Here is a 19,489-nt window from a genome sequence, read left to right on the forward strand (position 1 = left end):
AGGTGCAGTGTGTGTGTGTGAGGGTGCAGTGTGTGCGTGAGGGAACAGTGTGTGTGAGGGTGCGGTGTGTAAGGGTGCAGTGTCTGTGAGGGTGCAGTGTGTGTGAGGGTGCAGTGTGTGTAAGGTTGCGGTGTGTGAGGGTGCAGTGTGTGTGAGGGTGCAGTGTGGCTACAGACATGATCTATTAGCCATAAACAGGACCAGGCAGCTGTGTTCAGGTCTTAAAGGGAGTAAACTTTCCAATGAATGAAGAAAATAACAGATAAGCTGTGTGTGAGGGTGCAGAGTGGGTGAGGGTGCAGAGTGTGTGAGGGTGCAGAGTGTGTGAGGGTGCAGAGTGTGTGAGGGTGCAGAGTGTGTGTGTGAGGGTGCAGAGTGTGTGTGTGTGGTGTGTGTGTGGGTGCGGTGTGTGTGTGGGTGCAGTGTGTGTGTGGGTGCGGTGTGTGTGTGGGTACAGTGTATGGGTGTGGGTGTGTGCGGTGTGTGTGTGGGTGTGTGTGGGTGAGGTGTGTGAGGGTGCAGAGTGTGAGGGTTCAGTGTGTGAGGGTGCAGTGTGTGAGGGTGCAGTGTGTGAGGGTGCGGTGTGTGTGCGAGGGTGCGGTGTGTGTGCGAGGGTGCGGTCTGTGTGAGGGTGCGGTGTGTGTGAGGGTGCGGTGTGTGTGAGTGTGCAGTGTGTGTAAGGTTGCGGTGTGTGAGGGTGCGGTGTGTGAAGGTGCGGTGTGTGAGGGTGCGGTGTGTGAGGGTGCGGTGTGTGAGGGTGCAGTGTGTGTGAGGGTGCAGTGTGTGTGAGGGTGCGGTGTATGAGGGTGCGGTGTGTGAGGGTGGACAGCATCAGGGGAGGTTCTCATCCCTTATGTCTCAGACGTGAACAACCACCTGGATAATTCAAGCAATTTCTGGTGCAACCCTGGTGTAGCACAGGTACATCCATTCCCAAATGGCAGAGTGGGTTCAATGAAGGTTCTTAATATCAAGGCACTATGGAACCCTCCTGCGGTTACCGTGGACAATACACTCATGTCTTTAGGATGTCCCCATTATGAAAGTAATATTCAGGACAATATTCCCCCAGAACTGGGCTGACTGAAATGATTCTCAAACATATAAGGATGCCTGACTAGCTGAAGCCCCGTTCTGTGGTTTCCCTACATTTTGACTAAAAGTGTGACTTGTCACAGCAAGTCGGAAATGGGACTGGGAACCTATTATGATCCTGTTCTGCCTGCACCTGGCCGCTTAAACGGTAGCTTCCGCAGACTATCATAGATCAAGTGATAAACGTACGAATGCGATTGCGTGTGAATGGGGGTTGAATCGTGCACTCTTAATGGGAGCGAACGTGTGAAGGGATGATTTGAACACTGGGTTGTGAAAGAACAAATAAAATACACGTGCAACCAAGCGTACACATACAGACAGATGCGCGTGTGCGCGCGCGGAAACAGACACGAGAACAACAGAGGATGCAGAAGGATAGTTTGCGGCAGGAATGGACAACAGACTCAAAGAATAAAAAAAAAACAAGCAGACTGAACTCCTTTCGCCTGCATAGGGCATCATATTCAACAAAGGCCAAAGACTTAAAGGCCTTGCACACTGTATGCAGAGGCTAGTAACGGATTGTGCACGGAGCAAGGGTGGCCTCATCTTTCCAGCAGAGAGGCCACCCACTGGATGGACACGACTCCATCCTTGCAGCTAAAGAGACCAAGGGCTGAATGTACACTGGATTCCTTGCCGTGCAAGTAATCCCTTCAGAGATTTATACGCAGCCTGCCCGTCGCTAATGTTGAATAAAATGTCATCTTATTATTTTTTATGAGAATATTTGCCCACGAAATTGGTGCCTGCCTCGCGGGCGGGCTCAGGCGCAGTCTCGGCCTCTGTTTGCGCTCGGAGCTCCGACGGGGCTCTCTCTGCACGGGATCAGGTGTGACTGCAGCTAATAAGCTTTGGTCGCACCGACCTCGGTCCATCCCCCCCCCCCCCCCCAGAGTTGGCAGAGGCTGCGTTCATTTCAGTAGCAGATTGGGAGCACCGTTTCCTTCCGTCAGAGTCAGACCATCAGCCTATCAATGTAACATGCTCTTTTCATATAGCGCTTAATGCAATTGCGGTCTCACTTTGTAGCGCTGTGCATATTTTATTGACTTGTATGATTATCTACAGCTTTACACAACTATACAATCTATAGACACGACTCTTCTTTTCATGTAGGAAGCCCTTTCTGTTCTCTTCCCACTCTTACCTACACAGAAGTAAATATTTGACATTACCCAAGGCTGGAATTCACAATCGTTTGTAGAAGAACACACACAAGAAACCAACAACTTATGGGCATTTGCCTACTTTCAAGGCATCACATCACCTACTCCTTTCCACTGTGTGTAGATATTCACACACTTCAAATGACAGCATGCTCTCATAAGTGTACTAGTGAGTAAATCCATTTGTCTGTGTAAAGTCACATCTTTTTCATTTCAAAATATTTATTATTTTAAGGAGCACATAAGGAAATAAGATACAAACAGTAGTGATACCATTGTAATCAGAAAACTACAAAAAACTACAAGCAACATATGAGTATAAAAAAAAACCAAATAATGCGAAGCATACATCAATATATGCGGTCTACTAAAATCAGATAAAAAGTCAATTAAAGAATAGAAATTAAAAATCAGTAGACATACGTAACTATGGTAACACTATCAGGTTATATTTGTGGGAAAAAAGAAGGGAAGGATATGAGAAGGTAGAGAAGAAAGAGAACAGAGAAAAAGAAGAAAAGGATAGAGAAGGAAAGGAAGGAAAAAGGAGGAGGAGAAAAAGACAGAAAGGAGAGCAGGAGAAAAAGGACTTCCGTAGAGCCTTCCTAAACGGAGAAAACAGAAATTAATCAGGCATATCAAAGGGAAATTGCGCAACGTAAAGTCACATCTTTTAAATAACAAAATACATTTTATACTTGTACGACGAGCAGCTGTGCATCTAAATTCAATTTAAGTGCGTTCACATGGTACCAGGAAGAGGCCTAATGTACATAACCCCAAATCAATTACGATATAGTAATGTACTTTTACAAATATGAGATGTGCAATTCAAAAGAAATCTGACGGAAATTAAGGAAGGGAGCACAGTTTTGAAGCGTCCTGACCTGTACCCTCTGGAAGTGTCCCTGCAAAGGTGGTTCACTGAATCTAAAGAAACATCCATAACAATTAATGTTGATTTGACTCATACTTTTCAATTAAACGTACTATTATACATGAACGCAGATGTTAAATTTTGTTTGCACCAGACTCGTTTTTTTTTTTTAATGGAAGATACAGTTCATTTTCCGAGTGTCTCCCCAGGCCCTCTGTCCTGCAGCCAGGCCAGGGTCTGTTCACACAGGCAGCAACGGGGAGGGGGGGCGGAGAGGGGGAATAGTCACATAAAGGCGTGCTGCTTAAGTAACTAGAACGGAGCACTTGTCTTTGCGCAATGATCTAATGTTTTCATACGAGTGCAGTCCTGTGGGAAAAACAGCTTGTTATTGTGCTGAAAACTGTCAGGAATCATAAGTGGGTGCACATTTAACACTAAATAGGAATCGAAATATTCTAGTTGAAACTTAATGTTTTCACCGAATACAAAATAAATAATACTGAAAACTAAAAAGATGTGCATTAAACTTAATGTAGACAGATACTGACAGCATTGTTTAAAAATAAGAAAGTCCCATTAAACCGAGCGCAAATGCCCTTCTCAGTTATATAGCGCTCTGAATCCTGTAGGCGCTGATATGAATATAATACATCACTTCAGAGTCGGCCGTCAGCCACAGATCTACCGAACAGTCCGGAGAGCACAATCTATATACGTGCTACTGCAGTGATGACTTTGTCAGAGACTGCGGCTCTCGAGGACATCTTGCTGTCTTGCTCCTCATGCTATTGAATGTAGGGAGCAGTTAACATAGACAGTAGCGATCTACGGGCTAGGGAGGGTTAGGAGATATTCAGAACGCAATGTGCGTGCAGACAGAGGCATGATGGCTCAAGGCAGGCCTTGGACTCGGAGTCATCACTCCTGGTTCACATCACACTCGCACTTTACTGTTTACTTCATGCGAGTCCATGGCCTGCCCTGAGCAAACTTTGCCTCCGGCTCGGGCACAGGGCATCTGACTGCGTGCAAGTAAGTACAATGCCACTGCGCGGCCCCGGATAGAAGAAGGCTGCAAGAAAGGCAGGGGCCGGTGCAGGGCCTTTAACATAACCCTGGAGGCCCGGACTTTAATGATATTCTTTCCCAGCCGGAGCTAATCTGCCGCCGGTGACCATAACGCTGTGTCGCGCTAGCCACCACTCTCAAGAAAAAAAAAAGCAGCGTTGGTAATGGCTGCTGTTACAGTACTTACGGTTGGTGGTGGTGGTAGGCAGCCGGGAGCAGTACTAGTACTGCCTGCCTTTACTCGATAGGCCGGGTGGCCTAGGCCTGCTGCTGCCTGCACTCAAAGTCGTCTGCCTGAACCACTGATGATGCGAGGTGCGTGGTGCGTGCGGGTGGGCCGGGCGTGGCATTTTGGAAAAAAACTCTACGCACACGCACGAGAATGATTTTAAATGCTTTTTAGCATGCACGATTTCTTTACAAATGAAACTAAATGTATCGCCATTGATAGAGCGACTAGCTTCTGCCTGAGATTCTAACCTGTGTGACCAGAACACTACACAGGCCTGGGCAGATGTTCAGTCTACAACTGCGATCTAATTTCCGAAGCTCCCATTGGTGGACTTTCCTCGCTCGCCCCCACCCAACAGTCTCGTCGGATGTCTGCCTGTAATCTCGGGCGCGCATGCGCAGAGAGGCCTGGATGTCACGGAGACTGCACATGAAGCCGCGGAGCAACAGAATACACATATCATTCTGATGGTAGGGAGGGGGGGCGGCGGTGTGTGTGTGTGCGCGTGGGGGAGGGGCGGCGGCTGTGTGTGTGTGTGCACACATGTGTGTATGAGTCTGTGTGTGTATGCGCGTGCCTTCGCCGGCCGCAGTAATGCTGTGTGTGGTGTGTGTGCACGCGCGAAGCGCGTCCACAGACCACAATCTGCTCGTGCCCCAGCCTGTCTCCATTGAGAGCATTCTCAACCACAATAGGTCGAGAGAGCTCGACCTAAAAAGGGTAAACTGACCTGATTGGACATTACCAGGTGCATCCAAAGTATATATACCCCAGCTGCAAATTACCCTTGGCCCAATAATTCATAGAGTCCTGTTCTATGCTGTAATACTGTATGTTAGACCTGGCATAATTGGCGTGAGTCTCCCTTCCATTTTTGATGGATTGCCTCCTCTGTTTTGATATGCTGGTTATATGCTTTGGGCACCATGCCACTGTTATTCAGTGCTACAGTGCAAGTGCTCCCTATGTTAAATTGATGTACTAATTGGTGATTCCATGATTGGGTTATTCGATTTACCTGTCAGCCCCTGGTAAAGTGCACCATGTGTGCCCAGGGCTTGTAAATCAAATGCTGCTGGTGGGCTTGCAGCACTGGTTGTGCCACCCACAGATGCAACTTGTAAAGTGTGACTCAGGCCTGCCATTGTAAGGCCTGTGTGCAGTCTAGTACTGCCATGTCGACTTGGCAAGTGCACCCACTTGCCAGTCCCTAAACCTTCCCTTTACTTCATATTAGACACCCCTATGGTAGGCCAAAGGGCAGGGTGCATTGTAAGTATAAGGTAGAACATGCTCTGATGTGTGTAGCATGTCCCAATTGCAAGGCTACCTGTTCTCCATAGCCTAGTATGGGCAGTGAGATTATTACATCCTTATAATCCTAACTGACTCAGGGAACATGGTAGAAATTCGAATTTAGTATGACTGAACTCAGAGTAATAAAATACATCTTTTAGTAAAGTTGGTTTTAATATTCTGTGTTTGAAAATACCACTTTTTGAAGCCAAAAACACTTAGTTGTTAGCCGACATTAAAAACCTTGAATATTCCTACTATCGGTCTAATTCCGAATCCTCATTGAAACGTCTCATTGATGCAACGATCTCTTTTAATAAATCATCTACCGAAGCTGCATCTTCCTATCTTTTAAAAAGTAGTGCCAGGTATTATGGAGAACAGAATAAGATGGGCAAATTGCTTGCAAATTATTTAAAAATTCGTCGTGAACGTACTAAAATTGCATCCATACGGAACAATGCTGGTGCTTCATTATTTGAAGATATTGATATTTTATATGAATTTGTTTCCTTTTATAAAAATTTGTACTCGCCGGAAAGTTGCCCGTCTTCTGCTGCTCTTTCTTCTTTCTTTCACTCATTACATCCTCCCCCCACGGACGACACAGACTTTGCCTCACTAGAATCAGATATCACTTTGTCCAAAATTTCTCAGGCTGTTTCTAAATTAAAAAGAGGTAAGGCGCCTGGCCCTGATGGCTTCACCATTGAATTTTACACTCATTTTGCCTCTTTGCTACTCCCTCATCTTTTATTGCTTTACCAGCATTTTATAAAAGAAGGTTCTTCTACAGGCTCTTTTCAAGAAGCTGTGATCTGCTTTATTCCCAAGGAAAATAAAGATCCCTTACTTTGCAAGAACTACTGTCCGATCTCCTTAGTTAATCTAGATTATAAGATATTTGCAAAACTCCTTTCTCTCCGTTTGGATCCCATTCTCCCTAACATTATTGGTCCAGAACAATCCGGCTTTGTCAAAGGTCGTCTATCATCAGATAATTCTAGGGTTTTCTTACATATTCTAAGTAAGGCTTCCTCTCTTGATTACCCAATTGCTGCTATAGCGTTAGATTCTGAAAAGGCATTTGATAGAATTGGATGGGATTTTATGTTTCAGGCACTTAAATGGATTGGTTTTCCTCCTAAATTAATCTCTCTCATCTCTTTATTGTATTCTAACCCCAAAGCCTCTATTTTTGTTAATGGTGTTTCCTCTGATTATTTCTCTCTTTCTAGAGGAGTTCGTCAGGGTTGCCCTTTATCTCCTCTGCTATTTATTATTGGCCAAGAACCTTTTTTAACGAAAATGTGGCTCGATGACAGAATTTCCGGCTTTAAACTTGATTCTTCCCATGTTAAAATGTCTGTCTATACTGATGACATCCTTTTATATTGCTCCAATCCTTCTATCTCTATGCCAGCTTTTCTCTCTCCAGTTGACACTTACTCCCAGTTGTCCGGATATCGCCTTAACTCGGATAAATGTGAGGTTCTTCCTTTAAATTTTCTTTGTCTAAAACAAGACTTTATTGCCTCTGGATTCTATTGGAAGACTTCTAAAATCAAATATTTAGGTTTATGGTTTACTCCTACTATTCCAGAAACTTTGAAAGAAAATTGTGCTACTCTTTCTAAATCTCTCACTGCATCTATTGATCGGTGGCATCCACTTTTTCTTTCCTGGTGGGGTCGATTAGATTCAATTTAAATGATGCTCTCTCCGCTAGTCCTTTATCTTCTTTCTATGGTTCCAGTTCACATTCCTCACTTCTATTTTTAAAAAATTGATTCTATTTTGAATAAATTCCTCTGGAAGAATAAATCTCCTTGAATAGCTCTTACTGCTCTTAAAGCTGCTAAATCCTCTGGAGGCCTCAAATTCCCTGATTTCAAATCATATTATCGTGCATTCCCTTTAAGGCAATCCTCCCGTTGGGTGGATCAGGATCAAGGTGTTCATCCTCCTCTTTGGTTGAAAATAGAGCAACACTTCATAACTCCCTTCCACTTTCGTGAATCATTAGCTTTTACTAATAATATCTCTTCATTTCGTCCTCAAGTGCTCTCCCATACTCGTAAATTGTTAACACCTATTCTTCCTTCCTCATATCCTGCCCTATCTTCGCTAGATTCTCAGCCTATTTGGCATAATCATCTATTACGTATCAAAGGTCGTACCCTCTATTGGAAAAAATGGAGACTCAAAGGTTTGCTTTGGATTTCACAATTGCTATCTAATTCCCTCCCCCTCTCTTTTTCAGACCTCCAATTACATTTTTCTTTACCCTCTTCTTGTAAATCTCAATATGTTTCTCTTATTCCTTCTCTTCTTCAATACCTCCAATCTTTGCCCCCTAGTCCTAACGTCCCTCCTACATCTTCTAATCTTTTTCCTCTATTATCTACTCATACATCGGCCTCTTCTCTATATAAGCATCTATTTTTTGTTTCTGATAGACCTAAAGAGAAATCTGAATTGGCATGGGAAAAGGACTTTGGGGAATGTTGGTCTATTCCTTTTTGGGACTCTTAATGGTTAAACAATTCATAAAACATCAAGAGCAGCTAATACGACCCAGACCTTATATTTTATTTATAAACGCCTTCTTTTCACTCCAATGAAATTAGCCACTTTTTCCCCAGACATATCCCCAACCTGTTGGTCCTGTAACAGTACCTCAGCAGATTTAAAACATATGCTCTTTGACTGTCCCTCCCTATCTCGATTCAGGCTCTCGGTTTGGTCCCAAATTAATAATATTTTCAATACACAAATCCCCTTTTCCAATTCCCATATCTTTTTAGGATCATTATCATCCTCTTGGCCACACTCCACTCATACTCCCTAATTAATTGACTTGTTATTAGCGATAGCCCTCCATTTAATTACTTCTAACTGGAAACAAGCAGCTAAAGTTACTTTCAAGGCCTGGTGGAATGCTGTTTGTTTTCACCATAGGTTAGACACTTGCAATGTTACCCCTCTCTCTTTACGCATTAAGAGAGATCTTTTATGGCTTCCTCTATCCTCTTACCTTTCAGATTTGGCCTTAGCCTCCTCTCTTAAAATTAACAAACCAGATGAAGTTAGGAAACCCCCATGAATTTCACTGTTGTCGCCTTTATCCTCCACTTCAGATGAATGTTTAGATTTTTGCTCCCTTCTTTGCGTACTAGCTATTTTATTGTAAGGTTTAAGTTTTATAATTTTCTTGTTATTTGCCAGTTTTCTTGTTGTAATTTACAGATAAGATTCAGGTGTTGCTTTCACTGACATTATCATACATGTTATTCCCCCCAACCTCTCTTTCCTTACCTTTTCTCCCCCTCCATCGTTCTCCTTCTATTTCCTTCTTCTTCCTTTATTACACATAGAACATATTATGTTGTTTAATGAATTAGCTTATGTTTTCATTGTAATTTCTCCTATATGACTCCTTTTCCTATTTGTGATATGGGTTTTTGCTTTCAATAAACCTTAAACTGAAGAAAATACCACTTTCAGAAAGTAGGTATTTTCTTGCCTAACTGTCCAGACCTGCCTCTGCTAGGTTGTGTATTCCTTGTCTGGGTTTGTGAGTGACAGGGCTGGGGGATTACAGGAGACAGGCTGGGGCAGCCCAGTGGTGACCTGGGACCTGAATAGGGCTGGTCCTTCCCTCTACAATGCTGGCTCCACCTCCTGTAGCTTGTCTGATGTCTCTGCCCTACACCGTGAAAGGAGAGAGGGAATCTTGTCAACAAAATGCTCCAGAGCTGTGCCTTCCCTCCCCTGTGCTGGCTCCACCTCCTGTGGGGCGGCTGATGTCTCTGCCCTGCACAGTGAAAGGAAGGAAAGAGTCATGTAAACAAAGTGCTCAGGAACTGGTTTGGACTAGGCTGAGGCCTCTCTGCTGTCAGAGAACAAAGGATTTTGGGGTGTAAATATTGGGACCCAGTCCCAAGAACTTTAGATCACTTCTGGAACAAGAAACCTTTTGCCAAGGAGAAGAACCAAGGAAGATTCAGGAGTTTGACTGCCCCTCTGCCGGTGAGCTGTTTGCTGGGTTGGCCAGCAGTGGTTGCTTCATTGCCAAGGAAAGGAGAAGGAACTTTTTAAGGACTTTCATCATTTACAGAATATTCTCCAAGGGCTTGAACTGTGCTTGCCTCCTGCTGAAGTCTCAGGGACAAAAGACTTTATGTCCAGACATTTGCGTGTCGCTGGGAGCTGGAAGTGCGACGCATCGAGAGGAAGCATGTAGCCGCCGCAGCTGAAATCATCGCATCGCTGGAGAAGCAAGCCTTCGCCGCATCTCCCTGGAAGTGTGTGTTCATTGAAGCTGCCTGCTGTCACATCACCGGAGAAGCGTGACGCCATTGAGAGAGTCGCCATCACATCACCGTATAAGTGTGTCGCAGGGCCTGTCGCGGTTCCAAAGTATGGAGTCGTCGCAAGACTGTCAGGGTGCCTACACATCATCATCGCAGCGTCATCACATTGTTGCATCAAGGGCGCCATCTTATCGCATCACAACCGGATTATCGCATCAAGACGCCATTTTGCGCACTGCAACGGGCCCACAGGCCATGAATCTACGCATCACCTCCTCACCAGTCAGGATTATGACACATCCCCTACTCTGCACAAGCATTGAGGCACGACGCATCATCTCCCCCGGATCACGGAACCGACACATCTCCCCTTTTGCGAGCCTTTTGTTTACTTTGCGTTACGCATCCAGTTACTTTGTTGAGAACTTTGTCGCATTTATCATCAACTTGAACTAAGTAACTTTGATCATCTTTTAAAGCAATCTTAAGTGTAGTATTGTGGATTTTTGTTTCTTGCGGTCTTGTGTTTAAGTCTATATAAAGAATACTTATTTTTTTAAAACCTATGTTGTGTCCATCTGTAGTGTTTTCACTGTATCACTGTGTATATTCACAAATGCTTAACACACTGCCTCTGAGATAAGCCTGTCTGCTCGTGCCAAGCTACCAAGGGGGTGAGCAGGGGTTATTTAGGAGTGAAATCCCCTTATCCTGACTTAGAAGCAAGGGTCCCTATTTGGACAAAGATGATTACCATTGCCAACTAGAGACCCCCAGATCTAACACTGTATTTTACTAATTGTACCTATGGCACATCACTCTGTGATCCAAAGTGCACCAGTCAATAGACCCTCAGGCATGTCTCCCAGTGCTCCCCCTGGAACATCCGCCAATGCTTCACTCACTGAAGTCAACGGAGTCCAGCTGCTGGGGACCCACAGCATTATCACTATGTGTTTATGCTACAGACTGTTGAGAACAAATCCACACCAGTGTGGTGTTTAATGTTCTGTCTCAATGTCCCAGACCAGTCTGCAGTGCAAGGTTTCACACAGGAGCAAAACTGCAGAGAGGCATGGCAGCGAACAGTGGACTGAGTACTGGGAAGATATGTTTTCTCACAAGCTCCCTGGGATCCCAGAGTTCTCGGCAGTAGAGCAGGCCTACTACGTTTAACAATGAGGAGAAGCAGGAGATGACCCATGGGTCTGTTTTACTGGACCACCTGCTTCAGAGGCGATGTGAAGAAGCAGCATGAAAGGATTGCATGGTCGAGCGGGTGCAGTGCTCTTCAACTCTCAAGTAAAGTGTGGGAAGGAAAAGGGAGCTAAGTAGCTCTGGGTGTAGGGTGCTTTTGTGTATGTACATGTGGGAGCAAGGAAGGGGCTATGAAAGATAAAGGTATTATTTGTATGGTGACTGTCAGACCCTGTTCGCTGGGCCACGAGGAAAGCAGGGGCAATGTATTGCTTTGATTTAATCCTACGTGTACATCTGCCTGTGAAACTGTATAGTTAATTCCCCATGTAAACCCACAGGTGCCTTGTCAGACTTAGGACGTGGGAAATGATGGGTTTGGGTAAAAGACAGGAAGAAATGGAGCTCTAGCGGGTACGATTATAAGTTGGCTGCATAATCGGTCAGATATTACTTGGTCCTTCTGTTAGAACCAGATAAGTAAAGGCAAAGTTCAAATAAATGAAGTCGAAATCAGGCGACGTCAAAGGGTACTTTATGGTTTAATCTTGATCAGTACATCCGCTAACTGGATCCGGACGCTACCACCAGTCAGATTAGTCATTATTCGCTCAACCTTGAGATATTTATCGTGGACCCACCCTTTTGGACATACTCGTCCTGAGGTTTCGCTGACCAACATCCTCTTGGATCGGCCCGACTCGCAGCGAGGTGTATCATTCACGGGACCTGCGCATCACCTTTCCACCCGTAGAATCCAACAGCCCTGAAGAGTCATATCCTTCACACGATGTGACGAAACACGTGTCGGGTAGTTGTATTTCGTTTGTACTGATCAAGATTGAACCATAAAGTACCCTTTAATGTCGCTGGATTTCGACTTCATTTATGTGAACTTTGTCTTTACTTATCTGGTTCTAACAGAAGGACCAAGTAATTTTGATACATGTGCACAGGACTTGTATTGCCTTGTCAGACTTATTTTAACCACCAAATGTGAGCCTTTCTTTTGCTTTGTGCTTTTCAGGGTATTTTGAATGACTTCATGAAGCATCTCAGTATCTTTCTGCAGTGTTGCTCTCTAACGGTTGAAGAAATGAATCAAGAATCGTGTGCCTAGAGTTACACATCACAGGGTGCACCAACAAGGGTGAAATATTAAAGACTACTACTGAAGTGTTATACTGCACTGCATTTACCATGATGCATTGGGGGCAAATTGAGTGCTGGGGTGTGAAGCAATGTGCCCCCACCCTCCTTCTGTTTGAAAAGGCTCCCTTGAGCTACTGAGCTGACAAGCTTGTGTTGATGCACCTGTGCCCAGTGAGTGGTACAGAGACCTGAGAAAACTTTGTGCAGCATTTCCAGCACCCCCAAAATGACTTGTTGCTCTCTACTGATGAAGGAATGAATCCAGAAACACGTGTCTAGAGTTACACAGCATCAGGTCCGGGCATACCTAATACAACCTCTTTGAGTTAAATTTCCTATGAAAATATACAGAATAAGCTTTTCAACAAAACAGTTTGCTTGGCACGCCACCCCCCTTGCCCAATATAAAGGGTTGGTCTACTACAACACGTCAGAAAACATTTAGGATAGGTTGATCCAGTATTAACATTTTTTTAAAACTTTTTTGGCAATACCTGGTGGAACATTGTTCCTGCCAGTATTTCTGCAAAAGGATGGCAGTGGCACTAGAGTTCTGTCAGTAATTCCACGGGAGGTGTGCACTTTCACTTGTGTTTTTTTGTCAGGTATGTTTGTATAGTTGAAGAATGATAAAACTATCCAGTAACGTAATGGCTGAGTATATTTTGCCTTCTGTAGCATTAAAGTCATAGTTAGAATAAGGGGCTTAGTTGTTCTGGGAAGCAACAATCATATAAACCAAATTGCATTCTGTATTTAACATTCCTAAACCTGACAATATATTCAGTTCTTCCCAAATAGGCACGGATAAGTACAGCATGGTCACTTTTACTGCCATTACTCATCAACAGCTCGAAGAAATGATTAAAAACAGTCATCCTTCCAGATCCCCTGCTGATGTTCTTCCAGCAGGAAAATATAAACACCTCCAGTTAAAGGATGCAGACACTCTCCCAAGGCATTTCCATTTATCTTTGGAAAACCACAGTTGTGAGCTCTTTCTGGAAAAAGTCGGCACTTAATTCTTCTTGCTCCATCACTTACACAAACTGTAGGAAAAACGTGTTTTAATAGAAGTGCAGCTAAAGCCAATACTCAGTTTGATAGACAGCAAGCAGGCTTTTTCCAGGGCATAGTACTGAACTGGTAATTCTATGAACCCTATAAGATTTGATTAAGCTTGTTAGAAGTATGAATGCTGTCGTCAGCTTTTTATACAATCGACCCTAATATTCCATTGCCTACTTTTGAAGAAGTCAGTTTCAGGAGCACAGTTTTCCAATAGATTAAATCTCTCCTCACGGGTATAAAATAACAGGTAGTCTAATCCCCTTTCTCATCAGAAACAAGCCAATCCCTGCGAAGTCCAGCAGGGATCTACATTGTCAGTTTTTCTTTTTTAACCTTTACTTACAGCCAATGGAATCATCTGTGGGTACTAACTTTTGCTTATAGGCAGATGATACACCAGTCCCCCACAATGTGGGGAATCACAATCCTGGGCGCCACAGTTTGCTGTTATGTTACATTATGTTATGTTATGTTACAGCGTATTTATAGAGCGTATCTACATCAAAAAGGTTACATGACTCTAAAGCCTAAAAGCAGAAGAGTCCCAAAACTTAGCCATTAGCCTAACCAAAGAGCCAGATTTTTGACAGAGTCCTGAAATTCGCACAAGAAGTTGTGGCTCTAATATGTGGAGGAATAGAATTCCAAACCTTTGGAGCAATCATGGCAAGCCTGGTTCCACCCAATCTCTTCCTGTAAAATTTTGGGTTTTTTGGTGGACTAATTTAAGGTTACGTTTAGGAATGTAGTTTCAGGATCCAGAGGTCACAAAAATTGGACTTTTGCCGTTTCGAGATTCGAAAATAATACACACAGTTTTAAAAAGGGTCCTCTGAGCAAGCGGAAGCTAGCGTAATTGTACCATCTGAGGTTTAATGTGACAGTGTCTAGGCATGCGCCAAACCAGCCTAGCTGTGTGATTTTGAACCAGCTGCAGCCTCTGACTCAGTGCCTTTGGAAGTCCCAGATAGAAAGAGTTAGCAGTATAATTCCGGGACATGACTAGGGCAATTAGAATCTGAACGATAGCCTCAAAAGTGAAGCATTTCTGAATCATGTTTCTTTTCCAGAGCTGAAAAAAGCAAGATGAAGTCACTGCTCCTATCTGAGGCTTCATGGAGAGGTCTTCGTCAACAAGAATCCCAAGGTTTTTGACAGCTTTTTTGGGAGGAAGGCTCATCTCCAAAGGCCAAAAGGAAGGGTTTCAACTATTTAGTTTATTTTTAATCATCACGATTTCAGTTTAGCTAGAATTCAGCTACAAATAATGTTAATTCATCCAATCATGGATGAATAACAGAGTGCTCTGAAAAAACTCTGCAGATTCCGTTGTGTTCCCAATTTTGAAGAGCAACTGCATGTCATCGCGTAATTGTATATTTTCACCCCTCACCTCTGTAGAGTGCGAACCAACAGGCGTATATAGAGGTTGAATAAATGGGGGGACAGAGGCAAATCCTGAGGCACTCCACAATTGAACCTGACCTTAGATGAGCAAAAAGCAGTAAGAGGGACCTACTGAGAACGGTCTAAGAGAGAGGATCTCATCCAATCTAATGCAGATCCCTGTAGACCTGCAACCTTGACACAGTCAATGAAAGTATCGTGATCTACTGTGTCAAAGGCTGCCAATAAATCCAAAAGGGCTAATACCTGGGCCAGTCATATGTATGCTGCTTCTCTCATAACACCAATTACAGAAAGTTGTATGGTTTTCATAGAATGGGCAGGACCGAAACCTGTCTGCTGGGGGTCGAGAGAAGAGGAATCTCCTAAGAAGGAGCAAAGAAATTAGACAATGTATTGCCTCTAGTATCTTAGCTAAATAAGGAAGTAAGGAGATGGGGCAGTAGTTCTTCAAGACAAAGGGATCTTCATCAATTTGTTTTAGAAGTGGGATGACTACCGCCTCCTTAAAAGTGTGAGGGACAATGCCCTGACTCAAAGATGAATTGTGCAAGATCACTGGATTGGTAAAGTGAGAGAAAATTATTTTTTGGCTCCGAGGGGGGCAGATATCTTCAGGGGATCCAGATTTGTCCTTAGTCATCAGTTTCAAAAGATATTCTTTAGTAATGGCTGGAAAAGCCATGAATTTTATAGAATTCATATCTTCCAAGGAAATGATACTGGTTAAGGAACTAAGAGGAATACTATCTTTTATCGTTCGTTATTTTATTGATGAAAAAAGAATTCATGTTGTCACAAGTTTTTGAGTAGGGGCCACCGGAACATTTAAGCAATCAGTCACAGTATCAAATAATTATTTGGTTTTATTTCCAAAGTTTTAAATTGTTTCTGAAAGTTGGTAGATTTGGCCTTCCAGATTAATTTCTTATAGACCTTTAGCCGCAGGATAAAGTGATCCTTTTTGTCTGGTGTATAATTTCTGTGATTTTTGCTCAGACTGGCGTAACTCAAACTTTGCTTTCTTTAAGTCTTCTGTATACCATTTTGATGCTTCGTGGCGATGGATTGGCTTAGTTTTTTGTTTAGGGGCATGCACATTGCTGTCTTCTCTGAGCCAGTCGGTTATCGCCTCTTACAGATCATACATTCTCACTGTGAGTAGGTAAAGACAGTGCTAATGAATCAAATAATCTATAGAGGTTAACACGATTCTAGTTTCTGGAAAAAGCGGCAGTGCCAATAGAGGGTTTAATGGAAGTTATATCATCTATGTCAAATTTAATTAAGTGATGATCCAACCAAGTACATGGGAAGACATTAAGGTCGAGTGTGGTTAAATTTAGTGACCAGACCTGATCTAAGATGTGGCCTTTGGTCTGTGTGGCTGTAAACACCTGTTGATCGAAGTTCAGACTATTAAGCGAGTAAGTGAGGTCTGAGGAGGTTCAGACACCGTTTTCCTCATTCACCCAAAGATTTAAATCTCAGAGAGTAGTATTTTTGCATAGTAAACAACTAAAGCAGATACGAAATCTGATAAGAGTAGGGGGAACTGAGGCATGTACCACGGGTGTCTGGACATGAACATACATATAAAGGGAGATATCTGCAAGCCCAGTTTGATCACAATGTTCTTTATCGTCGGGATTGGTAGGGGGGTATGTTTGGTAAAAACAAGATGCTTTTTGATGATTGCAGCCATCCCTCTGCTTTTTTTTCCCCCGGTGCTCTATTGATACTGAGTACATATATTGCTGGTGGATGTCTGTTAATTTTGTATGTCTGAATGCAGCTCAGGTGGAAATACTTCTGATTCCACAAAACCACAGGCAACTGGGAGCCAACATGGTGCCTCTACTTACTAGCCATTGCCCAAGTGGTCTGTAATCTTGGGAATATTTTGGACAATGCTCTCTCACTAAAACCACAAGTCACCAAAATGGACCATGACTGCATTATTCAGCTAAGAATCCCAAAAAAAATCCTGATGTTTATTTAGCCAAGCCTACACATCAATGTTAGAAACACCGTAATCCAATGGAGCCTGGATTATGCCAATGCATTCTAACCACCAGCCCCTACAAAACCTCTTTATCAGCGTCAGCTCATTCAGAACATGGCCCTTATGGCTACTAATACAGCTAATAGAGCCCATATCACACTGTGTACATCATTTGCTTGTTCAAAGTAAATTTTTAATACCACAACAGATGTTCACAGAGCAATCTATACCAAAACTCTAGGTTTTCTAGCCAAACAATTCACCCTGAATCATCTGGCTCGTACTCTTAGATCTTGCAATCATTCTCTACTAGATATTCCTAGAATGGATACTACTGCATATGTTGGCCTCTAGACTCAGGCACACTCCTGACCCTCACACAGATAAAATTCAATGTAATTTCAGAGGGGTAATAAAAACATGGGTTATTTTAGAGACAAGAAGCTTTGGCGTACGCTTGTACTAAAAAAAAACTTAAAAAAATATATATATACATATATATATATATATATATCAAATAATGATCAATTACTTAAGTGACTAGTAATTATTAATAATACTTTGCTATCATAATAACAAAAGAAGAAGAAATTATGCAAACAGAAATTTTCAGGTACAACACAAAAATACTTGAGACCTTTCCGTTCAGCGAGCCACGTAGTCTATTCCATTGCAGGTTCATTTCACCAAGATGTTCTGCAAAATCTATGTTGTCATAGCGGTTGCTTTCTACATCACCAGCGGCCAACTGCGAAAGTGACTGATTGACAAAATCCACAACCCATTGTTTATGGTTCATTTGCTTCCTTTGTTCCTGCAAAAAAGTTCCCGAAATGATTACATGTTATTTAACTTCTGGAGTCAACAAATATTTGCTCAAGGAAGCTGCAATTTTAACTTTGTAACAGATCAAAAAGTGTGTGGCCCTTTAATGACAATGTATGCATCAGAATTCCTGACAAACATTACAGAAAACAGAAAAAGAAAACTCATGCAAATGTTAAAAAACATTCTGAATCTTACATGCTGACATAAAGTACAGACTGCTCCTTTTGTTAAAAACACCTGTATGACTTTTTAGATTTGACAATTATCTTGATCCCACTTTTTATGACACATTTTCTCCTCTAATATCACAGTTCTGTATGTGTAACTTTAAGTAATTATTTTGGTTTAGAGATTCCTCCTAACAAACACAAGAGGGTCGGGGGAATATTTACCGACCTGTCTGCTCACTCCCCAATAATCAGAATACAAGCACAAAGGAGCAGAACAGGTCTGGAGATGGTGTGTGACCACAACAGTAACTCGGGGACAGTAGGCTGCATATGTGAACCCATGTTGCCAGAAACTATGGGAAACAATAGGCTAGTACAAAACCCATCAGACCACCCATGTGGTGGAATTTACGTCACGTGGGAATTGCAGATCAATCCATCTCAAAAAGCGGCCATATAGTGCCGGTATGGAGATGGATGTCGGAAAACTAGCAGCATGTTTACCATGTAGTGGACTAGACAATGTGCAGTGCTCAAAAAGAAGTGATTAATAAAATTGACTACCCAGACTCTGAGTGAACCTTTTAGACAGAAGTCGGAGTGTCAAGAATTAAAAACTACGCCTGGTGAAACAACTACCATATGGCGCTGTAAGCGGTACGGTCAACATGTTTCTGCCAATAAGGGGAATATTTTGCCCCGGGCATTCTTCAGGACCTAATATAAATCAGCTACTGCAGACATAACTGTAATGGTAGTGTACAAAGATAGGATTACTGGTAGAAGGATACATATCTATCAGGACCCTCAGCATTTAGATGTCCACTTATGGGAAAGAAGGATGTCTTCTTCCTGTCAATAAACAAAGAGTTATTGTATAGCAACATTAAATTAAACATACACATACCTCAGGCTCCAGAGAGACTGTATAGACAACACACACCTGCAGGAATACTTTACATTCTGCATGTTAAGGAAGCATAATAGCTTGATCACTACGAGGCATTTCCTCAAAGTGATACTCACCCAGCATTGTGTGGGTGACGACCTCACCTCACCCGGCAACCGCTCGGGAGTATGAGGCCCCGCTCTGTGGTGTAGAAAAAGGACACAGTGAACACAAAGTACTACAGTGCCCAAGCCAAATTGCACTACACACAAACCCAACATAAGTGTGATAAGCACCCAACTGGCAAAACCAGTTCACACATGTCACCCCTACCCCAAGGAGATGGCGTCATAAAAACCTCTAAAAGATGGTTAGGAGAGTCTTATGGTAGTATATAGACCCCTCATATAATGAAGATATTGAGAATACTTCATAAGAACCAGTCACAAACAAAAGGTGCTGGTGGGAGGGACAGAACAGCGACCAAAAGAAAACTAGTATCACTATTCCGCAAATGAGACCCTTCACAGTATCAAGCAGTGTCATGGTATGGATATTCTCAAAATGAGGCCCTTGCAGTCCCATACTGTTACCCCTAAAAGTGTCCTAGTTATATTTAAATTAAAGGACAGCACGATAGGACTGCTCTATACAGATCCAGAGAAAAGAAAGTCTAGGGGGGCAATCACCTGTCCGTCGGTGCCACCGGTA

At 43.0% G+C, this 19,489-nt stretch overlaps 1 protein-coding gene across 1 annotated transcript in view; it reads right to left on the minus strand.

The window, feature by feature from the left end:
- The window catches only part of SYNE2 (spectrin repeat containing nuclear envelope protein 2), a 1,843,566-nt gene that overhangs the window by 381,749 nt on the left and 1,442,328 nt on the right, over positions 1-19,489 (minus strand). The window contains exon 116 of the mRNA XM_078660317.1: positions 17,529-17,705. Coding sequence (XP_078516443.1) covers positions 17,529-17,705 — 177 coding nt within the window. The remainder of the gene's footprint in view (positions 1-17,528; positions 17,706-19,489) is intronic.

This window comes from Lissotriton helveticus, chromosome 9, assembly GCF_964261635.1.
Source record: "Lissotriton helveticus chromosome 9, aLisHel1.1, whole genome shotgun sequence".
NCBI classification, from domain to species: domain Eukaryota; kingdom Metazoa; phylum Chordata; class Amphibia; order Caudata; family Salamandridae; genus Lissotriton; species Lissotriton helveticus.